Raw genomic sequence first — 20721 nt, 5'->3', positions numbered from 1 at the left:
CGAACACAGAGCCTGATGTGGTGCTCAATCTCATGAATCGTGAGATTATTACCTGAGCCAAAGAGCCAGACGTTTAACTGACTGAGCCACCCAGGCACCCCTATAACATTCTTTATAAATTGCTTCACTCTTAGTTGACCATGGACTTTTAGTCTTTAACTTTTTATTTTGAAGTATGTGTACACTTATGTGCAATTTAAAGATTAATAAAACAAGCACATTGGAGAGACAGCCTTTGAGTTGGTTGAATAGGTTTGCATTGATAAAGTTTTTTGTGTTTTTTTTTTTTTTAATAAATTTCCTTTTTGGGTAGTGATGACTCATATATTTTACTGTTATAATCAAGCTACTGTGTAATCATGGTCCTTTAGTGTTTATAAAATGTTTTATTATTTAAAACATTCTGAACTATATATTCTCTCTGGACTGTCTACAGAAATACAGTTTCTTTGACATTTTATGCTTCAAATAGGAACTAGTTGTACATGTTTAAGGGAGGATTCTGAACCAGTGTACTGTTTTTACATAGTTTCATAGTGTAAAACCGTACTTCTAGATTTTACTGAGTCACAATAGAAGCATGACACAGAGATTAGGGAGGAACAGAACAAATTGGAATATTAATTTTTATCTTATAGAAGAATTAATAGCTATTATTTCTGTATCTTAGGCCCCTTAAAAATCTTTTTATTATTCTTTTAATTTTATCATGGATGGTTTGCATGGTAACATATCTAGAAATCCTATAACAATATATCTAGAAATCATATATATAATCATACATATATAATTATGACAGTTCTGGTAAGTATTTTTTACCCTATTTTTTAAAGTAGTCTCTACACCCATTATGGTGCTAGGACCTGCAATCCTGGGATTAAAAGTCCCATGCTCTCCCGACTGAATTAGCCAGGCACCCCAATTCTAGGGAGTGTTAACAAGCTTGATTTCTGTATTTAGCATTAATGTTAAAATTCACTCTTTTCCATTTAAAAAATCACTTTTTAACCAGATAACTTTTATCTTTCCTCCTTTGTAAATCCTTTCTTTCTTTACCCTTCCATGTCTCACCCAGCCAAAAAATTGAAAGGATGGACTTCTTATTAGTCTGTCAGTGCCTGCCATGAAGTGGAAAGACTGAAGTGGGGGCAGGATAAAACAGTCTGCAGATGGATGAATTAGAACTCATCTCTTGGTGGAAGAGGAGCATTTGATTGGCAGCATGCCACCTGGGATCAGAATTTAGGAGGTGTTAGGGGTGCCTGGGTGGCTCAGTTGGTTAAGTGTCTGACTCGATTTCAGCACAGGTCATGATCTCGCAGATCATGGGTTTGAGCCTCGCATCAAGCTCCACACAGACATTGAGGAACCTGCTTGGGATTCTCTCTCTCTCCTCTCTCTCTGCCCCTCCCCGTCGTGTGCCGTACCCCCCGCCCCAATACATAAAAAAGTTAAAAAGAATTTAGGAGGTGTTAGACTCTAAGTGACTGGGTGACGTTTAGATATGGTTAAAGAAGAGGTCCTACTTAACCATGCTAATAAACATTTTTGGTTTTTTGTACTGAGAGGATGAGACTGGCTCTTGCACTTCAGCTTAGTATTTCTCCTTGGACTGATTTTTTCTCTTATCTGTTACTGCTTGTGTAATGTAAACTGATGTACAGACACATCTGTAAAAGGACTAATTGGAACCCCTGGGTGGCTTAGTTGATCAAGCGTCTGACTTCGGCTCAGGTCATGATCTCAAGGTTCGTAGGGTCAAGCCCCATATCGGATCCTCTGTCCTCTTCTCTCTCTGCCCCTCCCCCACTTGTACGTACTCACTCTCTCTTTCTCTCAACATTAAAAACAAATAATAAAATAAATAAAAACTAATTTGTGTTCAGAGTGACTAGGAGGTTTTTAAAGTTTTGATGTCTTGATTCATTTGTTTCAGGTATTTCTCTGGGTCAGTCCTTAAAAACTTCAAAATAGGCACACCCTTCTACCAGGTGCTGCCCTCCCCCCACCCCCCCCCCCACGCCCCGTATATCTGGGGGGGTTTTGTTTGTTTTTTCTGAATTGAAAATACACTGATACTAGGCATCTCCTTCTGTTGACAACCTGTATAAATGTGGTAGAGAACTAATTAGCACACTAATTAGTCTCTGCTTTGATTTTATGCAGATTTGATTTTATCTTATTAATAACACTTTCATCAGGCTTAGCCTTTAATTTCTTTAACTCCTAGCTTTCTTTTGAGGAGAATTAAGCTAATGGGAACATGTTGATGCTGATTCTCTAATTATACATTGAAAAGTTTTTTCATCTCATCACTGCATCCTTTTATTTGTCAGTGGCACTTAATTTTTCCCTTTATAAATACAAGTGTTTATTTCCTAAAAATTGGAGAATAGGAGGAAGAAAAGAAACTGTGCATATTCACCCTGCCAAGCATCAGACTGTTATTTTGGCATTTTCCCTTTGAATCATTCTTCTCTGTATCTCCCCCCATCACATCGTGGGAACTTATAATTTGCTATACATTTGCCTATGGCACAGTGTTGAACACAATAGACATGATCTTTGCACTCAAAGGATTCAAAACTTAGGGGCGTCTGGGTGGCTCAGTCAGTTAAGCATATGACTCTTGATTTCAGCTTGGGTCATGACCCCAGGGTTGTGGGATCTAGCTCCACATAGGCTTGACACAGAGCATGGAACCTGCTTAAGATTCTCTGTTTCCCCTTGCCCTTTCCCCCACTTGTGTGCACTCTCTCTCTCTCTTAAAAAAAAAAAAAAAAAAAAAAAAAAAAAAAGATTCAAAGTTTAGTAACTTTAAAGTTATTTTAAAAAATTAATTTTCTGGGGCGCCTGGGTGGCTCAGTCGGTTAAGCGTCCGACTTGGGCTCAGGTCATGATCTCACGGTCCGTGAGTTCAAGCCCCGCGTCGGGCTCTGTGCTGACAGCTCAGAGCCTGGAGCCTGTTTCAGATTCTGTGTCTCCCTCTCTCTCTGACCCTCCCCCGTTCATGATCTGTTTCTCTCTGTCTCAAAAATAAATAAACATTAAAAAATAAAAAAAATTTAAAAAATTAGTTTTCTATTATAGAAGAAATGCATTAATATATTCTGTTTACAGAACTCATACATAAGACTCAAGTTTTCAATCCATCCCACTTCTTATCGTTTCTCTAGATATAGTCACTATTAGCAGACTGTATATAATTTTTTCTATGATTTTTTTAATGTAGAAAACATTCTGCACTACGTGAAGTTAGCTTTTTTCATTCAATATGTTTGTAGGTACCAATCTACCTTAGTCTTTTAAACTGATGTATAGTATTCATTTTATTGATTTACTGTAATTTTGTCATTTCCTACTGATGGACATTTAGGTTTCCATTTTTTTGCCATTACAAACAGTGCTGAACTGTTTATACATGCCTTAGTAGATGGAAGATATGGGGAAGTGGAATTAGTAGATCTTAGTATATGGTTACCCTTGAAATTTTACTATTCATATTCCTCTTAAAGTTGGCCTTATAGGAGCTTATCTTATATCACTCTTCTCCTGGCATGTTATTGTTTAATATTTTATGCTTGTTAAAACCAACAAATTATATTGTTCTATAGAGAAGTGCATGATCTAATTTGCATACATTTTTACCATGTTTTTTCCTCACCATCCTTTCTTTAATCTCTGTCCTTGTGAGATCATCTTCAGGACAAGTTCCTTTAGTGGAGGTCTCTTACTGGTAAACTGTCTGTATTTCTGTTTATTTGTTTTAATTTTTAATTTATCAATTATTTTTAGCTCTTTATCATGGAAATTTTTAAGTATACATGAAAGTAGACCAGTAATGTCTGAAACGCAATTATTTCTAGCCCACAGTTTCTGTAGTTGCCGACATTTTACTTCTAGTTTCATCTCTTCCCCATTCTGTGTCTCCTTTCCTGCTGAAATATCATATCATGAAGTCTGTAAATACTTAAGAACGTATCTCCTGTAGAAGAGCTTTTAAAAAAGAATAAACAGGGGCACCTGGGTGGCTCAGTCAGTTAAGCGTCCGACCTCAACTCAGGTCACCATCTCGCGGTCCGTGAGTTTGGGCCCCGCGTCGGGCTCTGGGCTGATGGCTCAGAGTCTGGAACCTGCTTCCGATTCTGTGTCTCCCTCTCTCTCTGCCCCTCCCCCATTCATGCTCTGTCTCTCTCTGTCTCAAAAATAAATAAACATTAAAAAAAAATTTTTTTAATAATAAAAAATAAATAAAAAAGAATAAACATAAAACTACTACTGTACATAACTAACAGTAATTCCCTAATATTATCGAGTATCCAGTCCCTGTGAAAATCTTGATTATCTCAAAAAATTTTTTGTGATTTTACTCTTGTTCTTGAGGGTTATTCTTTTCTAGGAGCACAATTGTAGGTTGACAGTAATTTTCGCTCAGTATCTTGGATGTATGTCTTTCCCTTCTGACTTCAGCTGTTGCTGTTGAGAAGTCAGCTGCAATTCTAATTATTCTATTGGGTGAGAGGTCCTTTTTTAAAGTCGGCTTTCTTGTTACCTTTAGCGTTCTGCAGTTTTGCTATCTTGTAGCTGGATGTGGGTTTGTTGATCCCACTGGATATATTGTGCTCTCTGGGTCTGCAGATTATTTTTAACCATTGTGGGAAACCAGAAGGTATTATCTTTTTCTTTTAAGACTGAAAAAAGTGAGGAATATACAGAAACATGTAAAACATGTACGTGTAAAACCCGTACAGTTTAACTTTTTTTTTTTTTTTTATGTTTTTATTTTTGAGAGAGAGAGCATGAGCGAGGGAGGGACAGGGAGAGAGAGGGAGACACAGAATCGGAAGCAGGCTCCAGGCTCTGAGCTCTCAGCATAGAGCCCGATGTGGGGCTCCAACTCAGGAACTGTGAGATCATGACCTGAGCCAAAGTCAGATGCTCAATGACTGAGCTGCCCAGGCTCCCCTTCAGCTTAATTTAAAGCAAACATCTTTATTAAGGTCAAAAATAAAGTATTTCAAGTACCCTCAGCATCACCCACCCCTTTCCCCTACCCAAATACACCTCTTCCTGTTCATAACCCTCTCCCTTTCATCCAGAGGCATTCAGTCTTCTGGCTTTTGTTATCTTATGTGCAGCCCTAAAATATATATTTTTGCTTATTTATTGAAATTTATATGACCACAATTATATTCTTCTTGCTTCCTTTGCTCAACATTCTTTTTGTGAGATTCATCTATGTTGTTGTGTAGCTGTAGTTAATTTTCATACAGCCATTATTTCTTCGAATATTTTTTCTTCGCTTCTCCTTGTTTTGTTTCCATTATGTGTATTTTTTTTTTCATTTTGTGTATGTTGATGCATGTAATGGTGTTATACTTTTCTCTGAGGCTCTGTTCAGTTTTCTTCTTTACTTTTTCTCTCTCTTCCTCAGATTGCATCATCTTTATTAATCTGTCTTCGATTTTACCAGTTCATTCTTCTGCCAGTTCAAATGCACTATTGAGCCCCTTTAATGACTTTATTATAGTTATACTTTCCAACTCCAAAATCTCATTGTTTATTTTTTAATAATATCTATCTTTGTTGACACTCTATTTGGTGTGATATTGTCATCAGACATTCCTTCTTTAATTACGGTTTTCTTTAGTTCTTTGAATATATGTAAATGGCTCTTTGAAGTCTTTGTTAAATCTTACATCTGGTGGGTCTGTCTCACAGGCAGTTTCTGTTGCCTGCTTTTTTCCTTCTATGTGGGTCATACTTTCCTGTTAACGTGTATGGCTTATAATTTCTGGTTGGAAACTGGACATCTTATATAATATTGTACCAACTCTAGATACTGGTCTTTCCTACCCCTCCCAGGGCTTATTACTGTTATTTGCTTATTTGTTTAGTTACTGGATTATTTAAAAATTTTTTTTTCAACGTTTATTTTATTTTTGGAACAGAGAGAGACAGAGCATGAACGGGGGAGGGACAGAGAGAGAGGGAGACACAGAATCGGAAACAGGCTCCAGGCTCCGAGCCATCAGCCCAGAGCCCGATGTGGGGCTCGAACTCACGGACTGTGAGATCGTGACCTGGCTGAAGTCGGACGCTTAACCGACTGCGCCACCCAGGTGCCCCATAGTTACTGGATTATTTTAGTGAAGTCTGTTTCCCTCTTGCAAGTGTTAGCCTTCTGGTGGTGTTCCTAGGGTGTGCAGATTTGGGTATGCCCACATTCACCCTGGGATTTTTGGCAGGGATCCCTTTCACTGACTCTTTCCTTGACCACACCCAAATGTTAAGCTCCACAAATTGGCACCTGGCTCCTCTGTTGTTTTCAACAGTGCCCTAGGACGTACATTGTTTCTCAGCTGGATCCAAAAACTTTGAACTCACTTGAAGGGACAGTTCTTGAATCAGAGCTTGAAATTTGTTCTGACCTGGGGAGGGCTCATCTCAGCTGTCTTATTTACTGATTCTCCTTATTCTTTCCTGTGAACTAGCTGGTTTACAGGTTAGCCTGTATCTGAATCTACTCCCAGTTGTCCTTCACCAAGGCCTCCTAGGTTTTGAGATTGCCCTTAGACTTGAACTTCACACTCTTTTGCAGAGTCAGCATTGGAACAGTATTGGATTGGAACAATCTGAGAGAGATTCAGAGCTATCTGTTTCAAGGCCTGCTTTACCTTCCTGGCAAAATCGTTGGCTTGGTTCTGGCTCTGGCATTGGGTGGTAGAGACAGTGTGTGCTTTTCTCTCTGTGCTTCACCCCCGGTTTAGGAACTGAGCCGGTGGGTGTACAGTAGTCTCGGGTCTTCTTTCTTGTCTTGCCTTTCTTGGCGTGGGATTTCTGCTTTACAAAGTAGCTGGGTAGAGGACAGTGTGGGTCCCAGTATTTTTCAACATGTAGCAGCAACATAGGACCTCTTCCCTGGGAGTGGCAGTTGAGTGGAAGAGAGGTGCCCTTACCTGTATTTAGCTTTAGCATTAGGTGGTTTCAGGCAGCATGAGAGATGCTGATGGCCTGCCCTTCCTGGGAAGATAGCGGTTGTGGTGAGAGAGCACCCGTTGTTCCTGGCTGCACCAGTCTGAAGTTTCAGTCCCACTGAGCTGGTGAGGGGGAAGGAAAGAGAGGGAGTAGGTTTTGATTCAACTACTATGTAGTCTTTCTGTTTTTCCTGAATTTCAGTAGATTTTCTTGAGAAAATATTTCTTTATTTGCTCATACCTTAGGATTATTTTTCCCTTTTGTGGTCACTAATATATCCCAAAGACGGAGACTAGAATTCGAAACAGAGTAAGAACTTAATAACTATTTATTGAATCAGTCAATAAATGAAGATATAAAAGAACTGTTAGAATGGCAGAAACTTCCTTGGTCAGCCATCTGACTTTTCTAATAAAGTTAAAACCTTCAGTTTTGATGTACTGGATACAATTAGAACAACCAATTAGCTTTTTTTTTTTTTTTTTTAATCTTTATTTATTTTAGAGAGAGAGAAAGAGACAGCACATGTACAGGGGAGGGGTAGAGAAAGAGGGAGACACAAAATTGGAAGCAGGCTCTGAGATGTCAGCACAGAGCCCGTGGCAGGGCTCTAACCCACGGACCATGAGATCATGACCTGAGCCACCCAGGTGCCCCACAACCAGTTAGCTTTCTTGATAAGAGAGCCTAAATATGCTTTTACCTTTTCTTTTTTAAACTTCCCTCCTTTATTTTTTTTTCAATATATGAAATTTCTTGTCAAATTGGTTTCCATACAACACCCAGTGCTCATCCCAAAAGGTGCCCTCCTCAATACCCATCATCCACCCTCCCCTCCCTCCCACCCCCCATCAACCCTCAGTTTGTTCTCAGTTTTTAAGAGTCTCTTATGCTTTGGCTCTCTCCCTCTCTAACCTCTTTTTTTTTTTTTTTCCTTCCCCTCCCCCATGGGTTTCTGTTAAGTTTCTCAGGATCCACATAAGAGTGAACACATATGGTATCTGTCTTTCTCTGTATGGCTTATTTCACTTAGCATCACACTCTCCAGTTCCATCCACGTTGCTACAAAGGGCCATATTTTGTTCTTTCTCATTGCCACGTAGTACTCCATTGTGTATACAAACCACAATTTCTTTATCCATTCATCAGTTGATGGACATTTAGGCTCTTTCCATAATTTGGCTATTGTTGAGAGTGCTGCTGTAAACATTGGGGTACAAGTGCCCCTATGCATCAGTACCCCTGTATCCCTTGGGTAAATTCCTAGCAGTGCTACTGCTGGGTCATAGGGTAGGTCTATTTTTAATTTTCTGAGGAACCTCCACCCTGTTTTCCAGAGTGGCTGCACCAATTTGCATTCCCAGCAACAGTGCAAGAGGGTTCCCGTTTCTCCACATCCTCTCCAGCATCTATAGTCTCCTGATTTGTTCATTTTGGCCACTCTGACTGGCGTGAGGTGATATCTGAGTGTGGTTTTGATTTGTATTTCCCTGATAAGGAGCGATGTTGAGCATCTTTTCATGTGCCTGTTGGCCATCCGGATGTCTTCTTGAGAGAAGTGTCTATTCATGTTTTCTGCCCATTTCTTCACTGGGTTATTTGTTTTTCGGGTGTGGAGTTTGGTGAGCTCTTTATAGATTTTGCATACTTGCCCTTTGTCTGATATGTCATTTGCAAATATCTTTTCCCATTCCGTTGGTTGCCTTTTAGTTTTGTTGGTTGTTTCCTTTGCTTTGCAGAAGCTTTTTATCTTCATAAGGTCCCAGTAATTTTTGCTTTTAATTCCCTTGCCTTTGGGGATGTGTCAAGTAAGAGATTGCTATGGCTGAGGTCAGAGAGGTCTTTTCCTGCTTTCTCCTCTAGGGTTTTGATGGTTTCCTGTCTCACATTCAGATCCTTTATCCATTTTGAGTTTATTTTTGTGAATGGTGTGAGAAAATGGTCTAGTTTCAACCTTCTATATGTTGCTGTCCAGTTCTCCCAGCACCATTTGTTAAAGAGACTGTCTTTTTTTCATTGGATGTTCTTTCCTGCTTTGTCAAAGATTAGTTGGCCATACGTTTGTGGGTCTAGTTCTGGGGTTTCTATTCTATCCCATTTTCTATGTGTCTGTTTTTGTGCCATAAACTTCCCTCCTTTAAAAGACTAGTCATTGTTAAGTTCTGCCTACTATTCTTTAAGTAGTACAAGTCTTTACGGAAGTGGTTTAAAATACTTTTTATTTGGGGTGCCTGGGTAGTTCAGTCGGTTGAGTGTCCGACTTTGGCTCAGGTCATGATCTCACAGCTCGTGAGTCCGAGCCCCGCGTCAGGCTCTGTGCTGATAGCTCAGGGCCTAGAGCCTGCTTCAGGTTCTGTGTCTCCCTCTCTCTCTCTCTGCCCCTTCCCTGCTTATACTCTGTCTCTCAAAAATGAATAAACGTTAAAAATTAAAAATACTTTTTATTTGAGTCATCTTTACGTTTTTTAATGTTTATTTTTGAGAGTGTGAGAGAGAGAGACAGAGCACAAGTAGAGGAGGGACAGAGAGAGAGAGGGAGACACAGAATATGAAGCAGGCTCTAGGCTCTGAGCTGTCCACACAGAGCCAAATGTGGGGCTCAAACTCATGAACCGTGAGATCATGACCTGAGCCAAAGTCAATCAACCGACTGAGCCATCCAGGCACCCCTTACTTGAATCATTTTAAATGTATATGGAAACTTTTTTTCCCCCCACAGGAAGGAAACTTGTAGCAAATCTTTTTTCTTTAAATTGATACACCTAGATAATCAATTTTTAATACATTTTAATTGTGATATTGTTGGGGTGCCTGGGTGGCTCAGTCAGTTAAGCATCTGACTTTGGCTCAGGTCATGATCTCATGGTTCATGATCTCGAGCCCCACATCAGGCTCTGTACTCATAGCTCAGAGCCTGGACCCCACTTCAGATTCTGTGTCTCCCTCTCTGCTCCTCCCCTGCTAGTGCTCTGTCTCAAAAATAAATAAACATTAATTTTCATATTGTTAAATTTTGAAATATGTATTTGTATGCAAAGTGTTAGATTTCTTTATTGCTTTATTTGAATGGTTTGTCATCTTGGATGTCTTTGATTTGTTCAGCTGATAAATTGGTGGATTTTAACAAACAACTCTCCCAAAATCAATGATCATATTCCTCTAACTGCAAACAAATGCATGCAAATTAGCAAATTGCTTTTTTTTTCCTTTTTAGTATCGAGCCCTGAATCATAAGAAAATAGAAAAACTTTTGCTTTATCAGTGAGATGTTCAGAGAAGTCTGTTATAGTATCTAATGTGTATTTGCTATGCATAGATTTGTAAAGGTTGCCAGTTTTATTCAGCAAGTCTTAAAATAGGTACTTACCCATTTATGGATGAGTAGACTACTTCCCCTTCCTTCCTTTTCTTCCTTCTTTCTTGCTCTCCTTCCACTTGACAAATATTTATGTGCCAGAAACTATTTTAAGATTTTTGGATATGCTAATAAGTAAGACCGTCTTTGCCCTCATGGTGGTTACTTTCTACTGGAGAAAGGTTCTGTTCATCTCCTTCCACCCTTAGCTGCCTCTTCTTCTGTGAAAAATACTTAGGGGACGTGTTATAGTATGTGAGATGACTCGGATGCTGATTTTGACTTACATCTTCCAAAAGTAAAATAATTTACTAAATGAGGAGTACACTGGTGGAGAGGTAGAAGGCAGTCCCATATAATTGATTTTTTTGTGTAATGACATCTTAACCTTTATGAAGGAGACTTTAAATTCTTAGGTAGGTATTTCCTAAAACACAGATAAGCCTTCTTGCTGCTCCTAAAGGTCATACAAACAGTCTTGAGTTCCATAGTGTATGTATATTCATGGTATATGTATGCTGGTAGTTTGGTACTTAATTTAAAAGGGGAAGAAGGATTGTTGATATTTAAGTAACATGTTTTGTAAGATAAAAACCTAGTACAGAAACAATGGACAACTTAGAGTGTCGTTTCTGATTTTTGAAAACGGTTGTCAGTCATAAGTGACATACAACAAATAATTTATTCCTTCTTTTGTTCAGTTTTCTTTCATCAAATAAGTGAATACTTACTATTTACCACCAGCCATTTTGTAACTGCTTGGTATATCATTGTAAATATGATATACCAGGTAATTGCCTTCCTGAAGTTTCCATTCCAGTGACAGTGGACTGAGAACAGACTGATTGTTAAAGAAATAAGAATTTCACAGTTATAAAACAGTAATTGAGTAAACTCTTAAGTGGGGTGGTGTACTTTATTACAGATTTTAAAACATGTTCATTTATAGTTTTGTGCATATATTGAATGTATGGTTTTTATGGACTCTTAAGATGCTATTCTAGATACTTATCAAAGTGTGTGTATGTATGTCATATCTATAAATAGATTTCCATTATGTGTTGTTACAGTGTATGCATACTTTTGGTTGTATAGTTTATTCAGGAGTGTAACTTTTATGTAACTATTCAATGGAATTGCATCATATACACATTTAACTTATGACAAATTAAGCTACTAGGTAGGAAAAAAATTAAAATATTAATGACTTTAAATATAGAACCACAGACTCAGTTTTTTCAAAAGTGCTGTTTATTCTGTACCACATTTAAGTGTATAGTTTATATTTTTATTGATTTTTACAATAAAATAAATGTAAGCTAAAATATGTCATTTTAAGTATTTTTAAGTGTACAGTGGGTGGCATTAAGTGCATTCACAATGCTGTGTAAGTATCACCACTTTGTATTTCTGAAACTTTTTTTACCATCCCAAACAGAAACTCTGTATCCATTAAACAATAACTTCCCATTCTCCCTCCCCTCAAGCCTGGCAACCTCTATTCTACTTTCTGTGTGAAAGAATTTTAGATACCTCCTATCAGTGGAATCATAAAATATTTATCTTTTTGTGACTGGCTTATTTCACTTAGTATAATGTTTTCAAGGTTCATCTACATTGTAACATGCATCAGAATTTTATTCTCTTATGGCTGAATAATATCTGTGTATACACTACATTTTCCATTCATCTCTTGATGGACACTTGGGTTGTTTCCATCTTTGGCTATTGTGAATAATGCCGCTGTGAACTTTGCTGTACAAGTATCTGTTCAAGGTCCCTGCTTTCAGTTTGTTGGGTATATATCCAGAAATGGATCACATACTAATTCTCTGTTTAACTTTTTGAGAAACTACCAAACTATTTTCCATAGTGGCTGCAGCACTTTATGTTTTACAATTAAGGTTTTTTCAATTTAATTTAATTAATTTTTAAAAATATTTTTATTTAATTCACATCCAAGTTAGTTAGCTTATAGTGCAACTTACAGTTATGTTTTTGTATACATTTTTTGAACAGGGTCCTATGCACAGATCCATGGATGCAGCACTTTGTGAGTGATTTTTGAGCATGGCATGATTTTTATTATGTGTACTTACTATATGGAATGTGAGCTCTTTGGTGTTTCAGGAGCACCGTTATTTGTGTCAGAATTTATACTGCATTGTGGTATTAGTTGCAGTTGATACAGAGAACAAGAACTCAGGTAACGAGGTAGAGATTTTCCAGTTGAAGTTTTTGAAAAAGTAACATTTTTACTTTTTGGAAACTTGCACTTCATACACCAAGATATGCAGCTGTGGCTTCATTGATCATAATTTCTGCCTTAACCATGTTGGAAAGGGCATGGGTTCTGAAGATGGGGATCTTACTTTTGATTTGTGTGTTTAGCACTTATATCCAGGGTCACCACTTAGCCTCAGTTTCATAATAGAGGGGGGTAATGTATTCTTACCAAGTCACTGTGAATTTTACATGGTGTATGTGAAAATGTACTTTTTTTTTTTTTTTTTTTTTTTTTTTGCACAGTTACTGAATCAAAACCAAATCACTTTTGTCCTAAGAACCCCCACACCTCATTTAGGAAGTCATTGACTTTCCTTTTTCATTTAAAAATATCTTTTCTTTCTACCTCTTATCCCTTTATAAATCTAATTGTGCTTTATTGTATTTTATTTTATTTTATTTTATTTTGGAAAGGGCATTCTTTTCTTTTTAATTTTTTAAATTTGTTTTGAGATAGAGAGTGTGCACACATGTGCAGAACAGACAGACAAAGGGGGAAGAGAGAGAATCCCAAGTAGGCTCCACACTTGTCAGCACAGAGCCTGATGTGGGTCTTAAACTCACAGACCTTGAGATAATGACCTGAGCTGAAATGAGCCACCCAGGCGCCCCTTGTTTTATTTTTATTTTAATATTAATTGACTGGCTTATGAAATAAAATTATTCTTCCCTAAATGAAAATTTGGGCTAAAGTGTTTGGAGGGGAGAGAGTTTATTGCAAAGCTTATTTTAAAAGCTTGGTTCAGGGTGCCTTGGTGGCTCTGTCGGTTAAACTTCCAACTTTGGTTCAGCTCATGATCTCGCAGTTCGTGAGTTCAAGCCCCAGGTTGGGCTCTGTGCTGACAGCACATCCTGGAGCCCACTTAGAGTTCTGTGTCTCTCCCTCTCTCTGCGCCTCCCCTACCCCTGCTCACTCACTCTGTCTCTGTTTCTGTCTCTCTCTCTTGAAAATAAACATTCAAAAAAATTTTAAAGCTTAGTTCAGTGGGTTTAACGGAAATTTCTCTATACTTGAAATTTCATTTAATTTTGCATCTCAGCATTTTTCAGATGAAAAAATTGAATCCTACGGCTTTTGAGTGTCTTATCCAAGATTATATAGCTATTTAGTGGAAGGGATGAGGAAGAAATCTCTTCTTTTACCTTATATTCCAGTGTTGTACCACATTAGCCTTCCCTCTGAGATTTCACCATTTATATGATTACTTGGGCACATCTCCATGGTACTAGAAGTGTATAAAATGCACTTGCACTTGTATTAATCATCTTAAGGGACTTCTTGCTGTTTTGTCCCTTTTCCTCTAAACTGGAAGATCCATACTCTCGCAGACTTTTAAAAATTTTTTATGAAACAGAAGCAATCAAAAAGCAAACTTCAGTATGTCATGTTTTATTTATGGTAATTTACTCTAGAGAGCTTTTCAATTCATAAATCCCAGTGTATTGTTTTCCTTCCCAGCATCCCATAAATTACTCCACTAAAACTTGAGTAAGCTATTGTTATGAAAGTAATGTCCTGTCGTCAGAAGTACATTAGAAGTGTAGATAGCACCCCTTGATTAGTTTCCTGTTGGTGAAACCAGTGTTTGAGTGTGTGTTTTCTACAGGTACAGTTTGGAACATTCAAGTTGGAGGAGCTGTTAGAAGTTAGTTCTAAACCTCATTTTCTATATGAAGAAACTGATAGTGACACAATTGGCTCTTGCAAACCAGGATTCCTGAATTGTTTATAAATACGTATTCTGTCTTTTTTAAAAAAAAAACTTTTATTTTAAAATATAGAATGATAGGAAAGTATTTCATTTTTTTCCTTCTAATTATTAAAAGACAGATTTAATTTAATTTTTCAAAAGGTGATGAAAGTAATTTCCTTTTTTTTTTAAGGTTTGTGTTTGAAATGCAAAAATATTTTGTAACAAATCAGATAATATAGGTTTTTCTAAAATAAAATTTTGAAAATAAAATTAATTTCAGAAAAAAACTCTCCTGCTTACCTCCATTTTGTCTTTTTTGACATGGTAACACTTTTGTGTAAAATCTTTTATGTGCTTTATTTTCTTAGAGAAACATCAAATATATACACATACAGGATTTACATATTTATATCGAAGTAATTGTATATTTATGTTGGTTAGTCTCCAGCTTGCTTTTACAAATTAAAAACTCAAAACTGTATGTAATAGCTTCTGATTTGATATATTCAGTTTATGGCTATATCATTATTTAGTTAATGATTTCCCAGCTGATGGACTGTTACTTTGCAGTTCTCTAGGAACAGCTGCAAATCACAGAGCAAAGTACTTAGGTGCACAGGCGCAAGTATTTCTGTAGGATAGATTCTAAGGTGGTGTGAAGGCATGGTTAACGGCACGGATTCTGGGGCTAAGACTTCCTGGAATAAATCTAGGTTGCACCACTTAATAGCTGTGCAACTTAAGGCAAGGTACTCTTTGTGCTCTCATTTCCTCTGCAAAGAGGAATTTAGATCAGTGATAATCTTTACTTTCTGAGGAGACTATCTTCTTTGATAGGTTGATGGGGGGAAAATGTTGTCTCCCTATTTACTAACTAAAGAGATTGATCATCTTTTCATATGTTGTAATTAATTTGTAATTCTGTGAATTACTCATCATCTTCTGTTCTCATTATTTTGTTTGACTTAATTGCCTTTTTAAAATTGCTTTTTGAAGTATTTTGGACTCTAACACTTCATTATATGTAGTGAATATATCCTTTACTCTGTTGCTTACCTTTAATTTTTTTTGTTTTCTTTCTGCATTGCTAAATCTATCTTTTAAGGCTTCTGAATTATTGTTTTCGCTTAGGAAGACCTTCTGTATCCCAAGACTTTTAAAAATTCTATTTTTTTTTCTTATACTTTAGTCTGTTTATTTCAATGTATGGATCTTTATACAGATGATTCGGGTTTGATAATAGACATACACCATTTTTTCCCTTAAAATAGATAAAACAGAATTTTATTATTGCTTTTTAAACTGGTCTCTCCTTGCTATATTGATTTGTACTGTCACTTTTACCAAATATTAAAATCTCATAAATTCATGGTTCTGTTTCTAGAGTCTTTATTTAGGTTCATTGATCTTTTGTCTGTATTTGTTCCCATATCAAAATTTTATTTTTTTTCCATATCATATTTTAAAATTACTTTTCCTTTGTAGTCAGTTCAGTATCTGACAGCACAAATTCCCTCATTTTCCCCCAGAAGTTTCAAAGCAATTTGTATGCATTTACTCTTTCATGTGTAAACTTTAGAATCAGTTTGTTGAATTATGTTTAAAAAAAAAAAAAAAACAACAAACCTGAGTTATTTTGATAAAGATGGCATTGACTTATATTTTGCATACTGTTAAAAATAGCGATTTCAACCTAATGTTTTAATTTACCATTGACTTTAACCTAGATTATTACCCAGGTATTTTCAATTGTCCATAATCTAAAGAGATAAATTAATTTTAGTAGTTCTTTTTTTCTTTAAGTTTATTTATTTACTTTGAGAGAGAGAGATGGGAGGGGCAAAGAGAGGGGAAGAGAGAGAGAATCCCAAGCAGTCTGGAGCCCATTGTAGGGCTCACACCCACAAACTGTGAGATCATGACCCGAGCGTAAACCAAGAGTCATCTGACTGAGCCACCCAGGCACCCCAATAAGTTATTTAATTTTTATTCATTTATTTATTTTTCCTTTCTAAAAATGACTTTATTTACAGGGTTAGCCTTGGAGAAAAGAGTTTCATGTCAAAAGGAACACTTGAAATATTCTTTTCTAGATGCAGAGATATTTTGAAGTCAGGCATTGTCAGGAATACATCTTAGAGAAATTACCAAATCGTTTTCTAAAATGCCCTTCAGATGTTATGGTTTTTAATATTCTGAAATTTTATGGTACGTAGAAAACCCACATTGAAACCCACTATTTATAGAGTATCTCAGTTTATTTTTTTATTTTTTAAATATAAAATCATTTAATTTTTTTTAGTTTTTTTTTTTTTAATGTTTTTATTTATTTTTGAGACAGAGAGAGAGACAGAGGATGAGCAGGGGAGAGGCAGAGAGACAGGGAGACACAGAATCCAAAGCAGGCTCCAGGCTCCGAGTGGTCAGCACAGAGCCTGAATTGAGCTCGACCTCATGAACCACGAGATCATGTGCCGAGCTGAAGTTGGACACTTAACTGACTGAGCCACCCAGGCACCCCTAAAAATTATTTAATTTTTTAAAAGACTTTGGAATACAGAATCTATTTGGTTCTTTTCCCTTTCCTGTTTTTTGTACAATTTTGTAGCATTACCATAGAAATGCTTTTCATGTGCTTATTTTACCAGAAATTTTCATTGACATAATATACATATTTGGTTGTATACATTGGGTTCTTTGGCATATTTTTCAGGTCTTTGTTTTCTGTGGTAAAGGTTTGATATTAACATGTAATTATAGATGACTGAAACCTTTTCTGTTTCTTTATGTTTATTTTGTAAACATAATAATTTTCTGACACATTTTAGAATACCATAATACTCCTTTGGTTATGTTGGCAATGTTACTAGCTTTTAGGTCAAAGACTGCTTAAAGTGTATTTTAAGGATGTGTATTATTTATTCCCCTAAAATGTGCTGTGATTTAGTACTAGATATAGAAAAAAGAAAGTTCTTTTGTTTTTATATTGAATCCAAAAGGTGAATAATGCTAGACTTTTTATTTTGACCTTCAAAAAAAAAAAATTTCAGAATTCCATTCTGAGATCTCTTCTGAGATGATAGCAGAATTTGTTTCATATTTTCCAAATTTTTTGATAATATGATTCCTGATGCTTGAAATGCCATTTTCAGTAGTAAACAGTATGTTTTGTTTCTTGTCATGCAGGTCTTTGAAGTTCTACAGTTTAGTTCTCAGTGCTGAACTTCCTTCTCCCTTAAGTTATTATAAACTTTTGCTGCTGTTCAATAATCGTGAAGATGTCTCGCAGTCCTGATGCGAAGGAAGACCCTGTGGAATGTCCTCTTTGCATGGAGCCCTTGGAGATAGATGATATCAACTTTTTCCCTTGCACCTGTGGCTATCAGATTTGCCGATTTTGTTGGCATCGAATTCGCACTGATGAAAATGGGCTTTGTCCTGCATGTAGAAAGGTAAATACTTCAGAGTAACTTTGTGTAGTTTTTTCCTCCCATGCTTATGAGTAAGTAGATTTATTTATTTATTTATTTAACCTAATGAGTAAGTAGATTTAAAAGAATCTACAAACATTAGGCGATTTTATGTGTAGCCTTATATTTTTAAGATACAATGAAATAGTATGACCTTGGTAAAGTCATATAATCTGTCTGGTTAACCTTTAGTTTTCCTATCTGGAGAGATTAAAAAGATCCGCGGTACTGGATGTTCAAGAGAATTAGGAGTAGGGAGGCAGTGGATTTAGGTAGGATGGTGTGAAATTGGAAAAAACACTTTCAGCTGGGTGGAAATTCACTTTAATTTTCTAGTACAAAATAGGGAAGATGGTTTGATGCTTACTAAAAGAGGTTATGGGTTAAAATGACAGAGAAATCCTGGTTCAGAAGGTAATGGTTACTCATTTGTTGAGTCCTTATGATAACTCGAGGCTGTAATGCTGTTTCTGTTGTACGTTGAAAGTAGGCCTTTTAAGTACCTTGTCCCCAGGCATCATCAGCTAGTGGGCAGTAGGTTTGAAATTCAAATATAAGGCTAAAAAATTCTGTGAGTTTTAATCTTTCTGGGTCTTGTTTAAATAAGTAGGCATAATAGTTACAGTGTAGTGAGTGACTTAATAGAGTGAGTAGGATTGCTGCATTTTATTTTGAAGGTGACCTAGGGCTTAATGCAAATATCTATTTCTTTTGCCTTTGTTTTCCAGTGTCTGTTAGTATGATTTAAACTTCCTTCACTGTTTACCTATTTCAAAGAGCTCTTGTGTTCATTACTACCAAATTTCAAGAAAGCAGGAATGTGTTTTAGATTTATCTATTTAGATAAATAGGATATTTATTTTATCTCTGAATTTCCTTACCAGAGGAATTATGTCTCAGAAGGCAGTGCATTATTGAGTTGTTGTTTTTTAATCTAGTGGGCATGCAGTATATATTACATGAATGAAAAAAGGTTAGGTCTGTTTAAGTGTAAATAATATGCATAATTACATATATATTATGTATATACTTTATTTGTATATAGTATATATAACATTTGTAATAGATATTTATAATGTATATATTATATCTTTTTGTATAGTTAATATACTTTAAGAATGTGAATGAAAAGTAATTGAAACCTTAATATTAGCTTTGGTCAAAGTTTATAATAAATTTGTGTTAGTAGATTTTAAACATTTAGTCGTATTTTAAAAATTGGTTCCTGGTCATTCCGTTAGAAGATAATTGTACTGAACTATTTTGTTAAAAGTGGTGACTTTTAGTATAGCCCAAAACTATAAGGCTTGTGAATTTTTTTGACTTCATTAAGTTTATCTCTTTCTCTTTCTTTTTTTTTTTTTCTTTTGGTGTGCTGTGAAGTAGAGTCTTTTTTTTTTTTTTAATTTTTTTTTTTAATGTTTATTTATTTTTGAGAGAGAGAGAGACAGAGTGCAAGCTAGGGAGGGGCAGAGAGAGAGAGGGAGACACAAAATCCGAAGCAGGCTCCAGGCTCCTCCAAGCCGTCAGCACAGAGCCCGACGTGGGGCTCGAACTCATGAATCGTGAGATCATGACCTGAGCTGAAGTCAGACGCTCAGCCGACTCAGCCACCCAGGTGCCCCTGAAGTAGAGTCTTAATAGAAAGTCCAATTGTTAAGTTGTCATTAGAGAAAAATCAGTTATGTGCGGAGATTTCAAAGAAATTCACTTCAGTTTTAAGGGATTACCCAGAATCACCTTAAATTCTTAGAAAGTAGAGAAAAAAGTAGAAACATGTTAAAGATAAAATAATTTTAGCAAAGTTGGTTATCAATAGTAGGGTGCCTTTCTGGGAAGACAAGCAAGTGTGGAGAATCTGAAAGACAGTCGGCCATTGGGATCAATTTTAAGAAAGAAACATTAGCTCAACAAGTACTCAAGATAAGGCTGCTGAGAAAAGGTAAGAGTAGTGATGCCTTTACGATCCTAAGGAAAATATCAGTGTGGTTGCTTGAGTGTTGCACTGAAGCAGCATATGGATCCAGCCCATCTTTTATGCCGTGTAGCACAGACAGATGCTCTCTCTCTGGAACACTGGTTATAAATTTGGGTCAGAGCCTTAAGGTGGATGAAGATACCCTGGAGGAACTAAGACCTCCTATGCTCAGAAGATGAATTATTGATATACCACCGCCTTGTCCTCTCTGCAGTCACAAAAGAGCGTCCTGCAGTAAACAGAAATAACATTTATAGACTGGTTGACAGAGTTCTTACATGTAAAGATTGCTACAACCAAGAATTAACAGACATTTCAGGAATACCAACATTATGAAAGAGAAGCACAAAAAAGCAGTAAATAAAAGAACCTACCATAAGTAAGCCAACAGAAAGAAACATTTAAAAGTGTCACTGATGCTTCTCAAACAGATAAAAAAGAATGGCATATCTAATGTAGAAGGAACATTTTTTAAAGAGCAAATTAGAGATCCTGAAAATGAACAATATTATGGGTGGGCTAAGAACAGAGTGAACACAGGAACAAATTAATGTATGTTAACTAACTAGAATTTGAATGAAAATTTGAAAAGAAAAAAAAAAGAACAAATTAAGTTGGAAGATCTTGCTGAGTATTTTTTTTTTTGCAGAATATAGTACAAAAAAAAAAGATAGAAAATAGCATGAAAGAAAAGTTCAGCAGCATAAAAAAGATACACTGTTTTCTAATCTGTTAAGAGAAGCTACAGAAACAGTGAAATAAGAATGAATGGGAAGAAATACAGAACCACTAGAAGAAAATTTCGCATGAAAAGCAGTTGTCCTTAGAAGGGCTGTGTGAGTCTGAGACAAGATGACTGAAAAATGTTAACATCTATTTATATAATTGTGAAATTTTAGAATATCTAGAAGACAAAGTTCTAAAAGCTTATGGGAGAAAAATACATAGACTACAGAATAA

The 20721-nt window shown here is 36.2% G+C and overlaps 1 protein-coding gene across 8 annotated transcripts in view; it reads left to right on the top strand.

Annotated features, from left to right (window-relative positions):
- Positions 1-20721, top strand: part of CNOT4 (CCR4-NOT transcription complex subunit 4) — a 146332-nt gene that overhangs the window by 45196 nt on the left and 80415 nt on the right. For all 8 annotated transcript variants that reach the window (XM_049641902.1, XM_049641899.1, XM_049641903.1 and 5 more), the window contains exon 2: positions 17500-17765. In XM_049641902.1, the coding sequence (XP_049497859.1) occupies positions 17592-17765 (174 nt within the window). In that variant the 5' untranslated portion in view covers positions 17500-17591. The remainder of the gene's footprint in view (positions 1-17499; positions 17766-20721) is intronic.

Source organism: Panthera uncia, chromosome A2 (genome assembly GCF_023721935.1).
Source record: "Panthera uncia isolate 11264 chromosome A2, Puncia_PCG_1.0, whole genome shotgun sequence".
Taxonomy (NCBI): domain Eukaryota; kingdom Metazoa; phylum Chordata; class Mammalia; order Carnivora; family Felidae; genus Panthera; species Panthera uncia.
The sequence above is the reverse complement of the archived record's forward strand: the minus strand, read 5'-3'. Positions and strand labels throughout refer to the sequence as shown.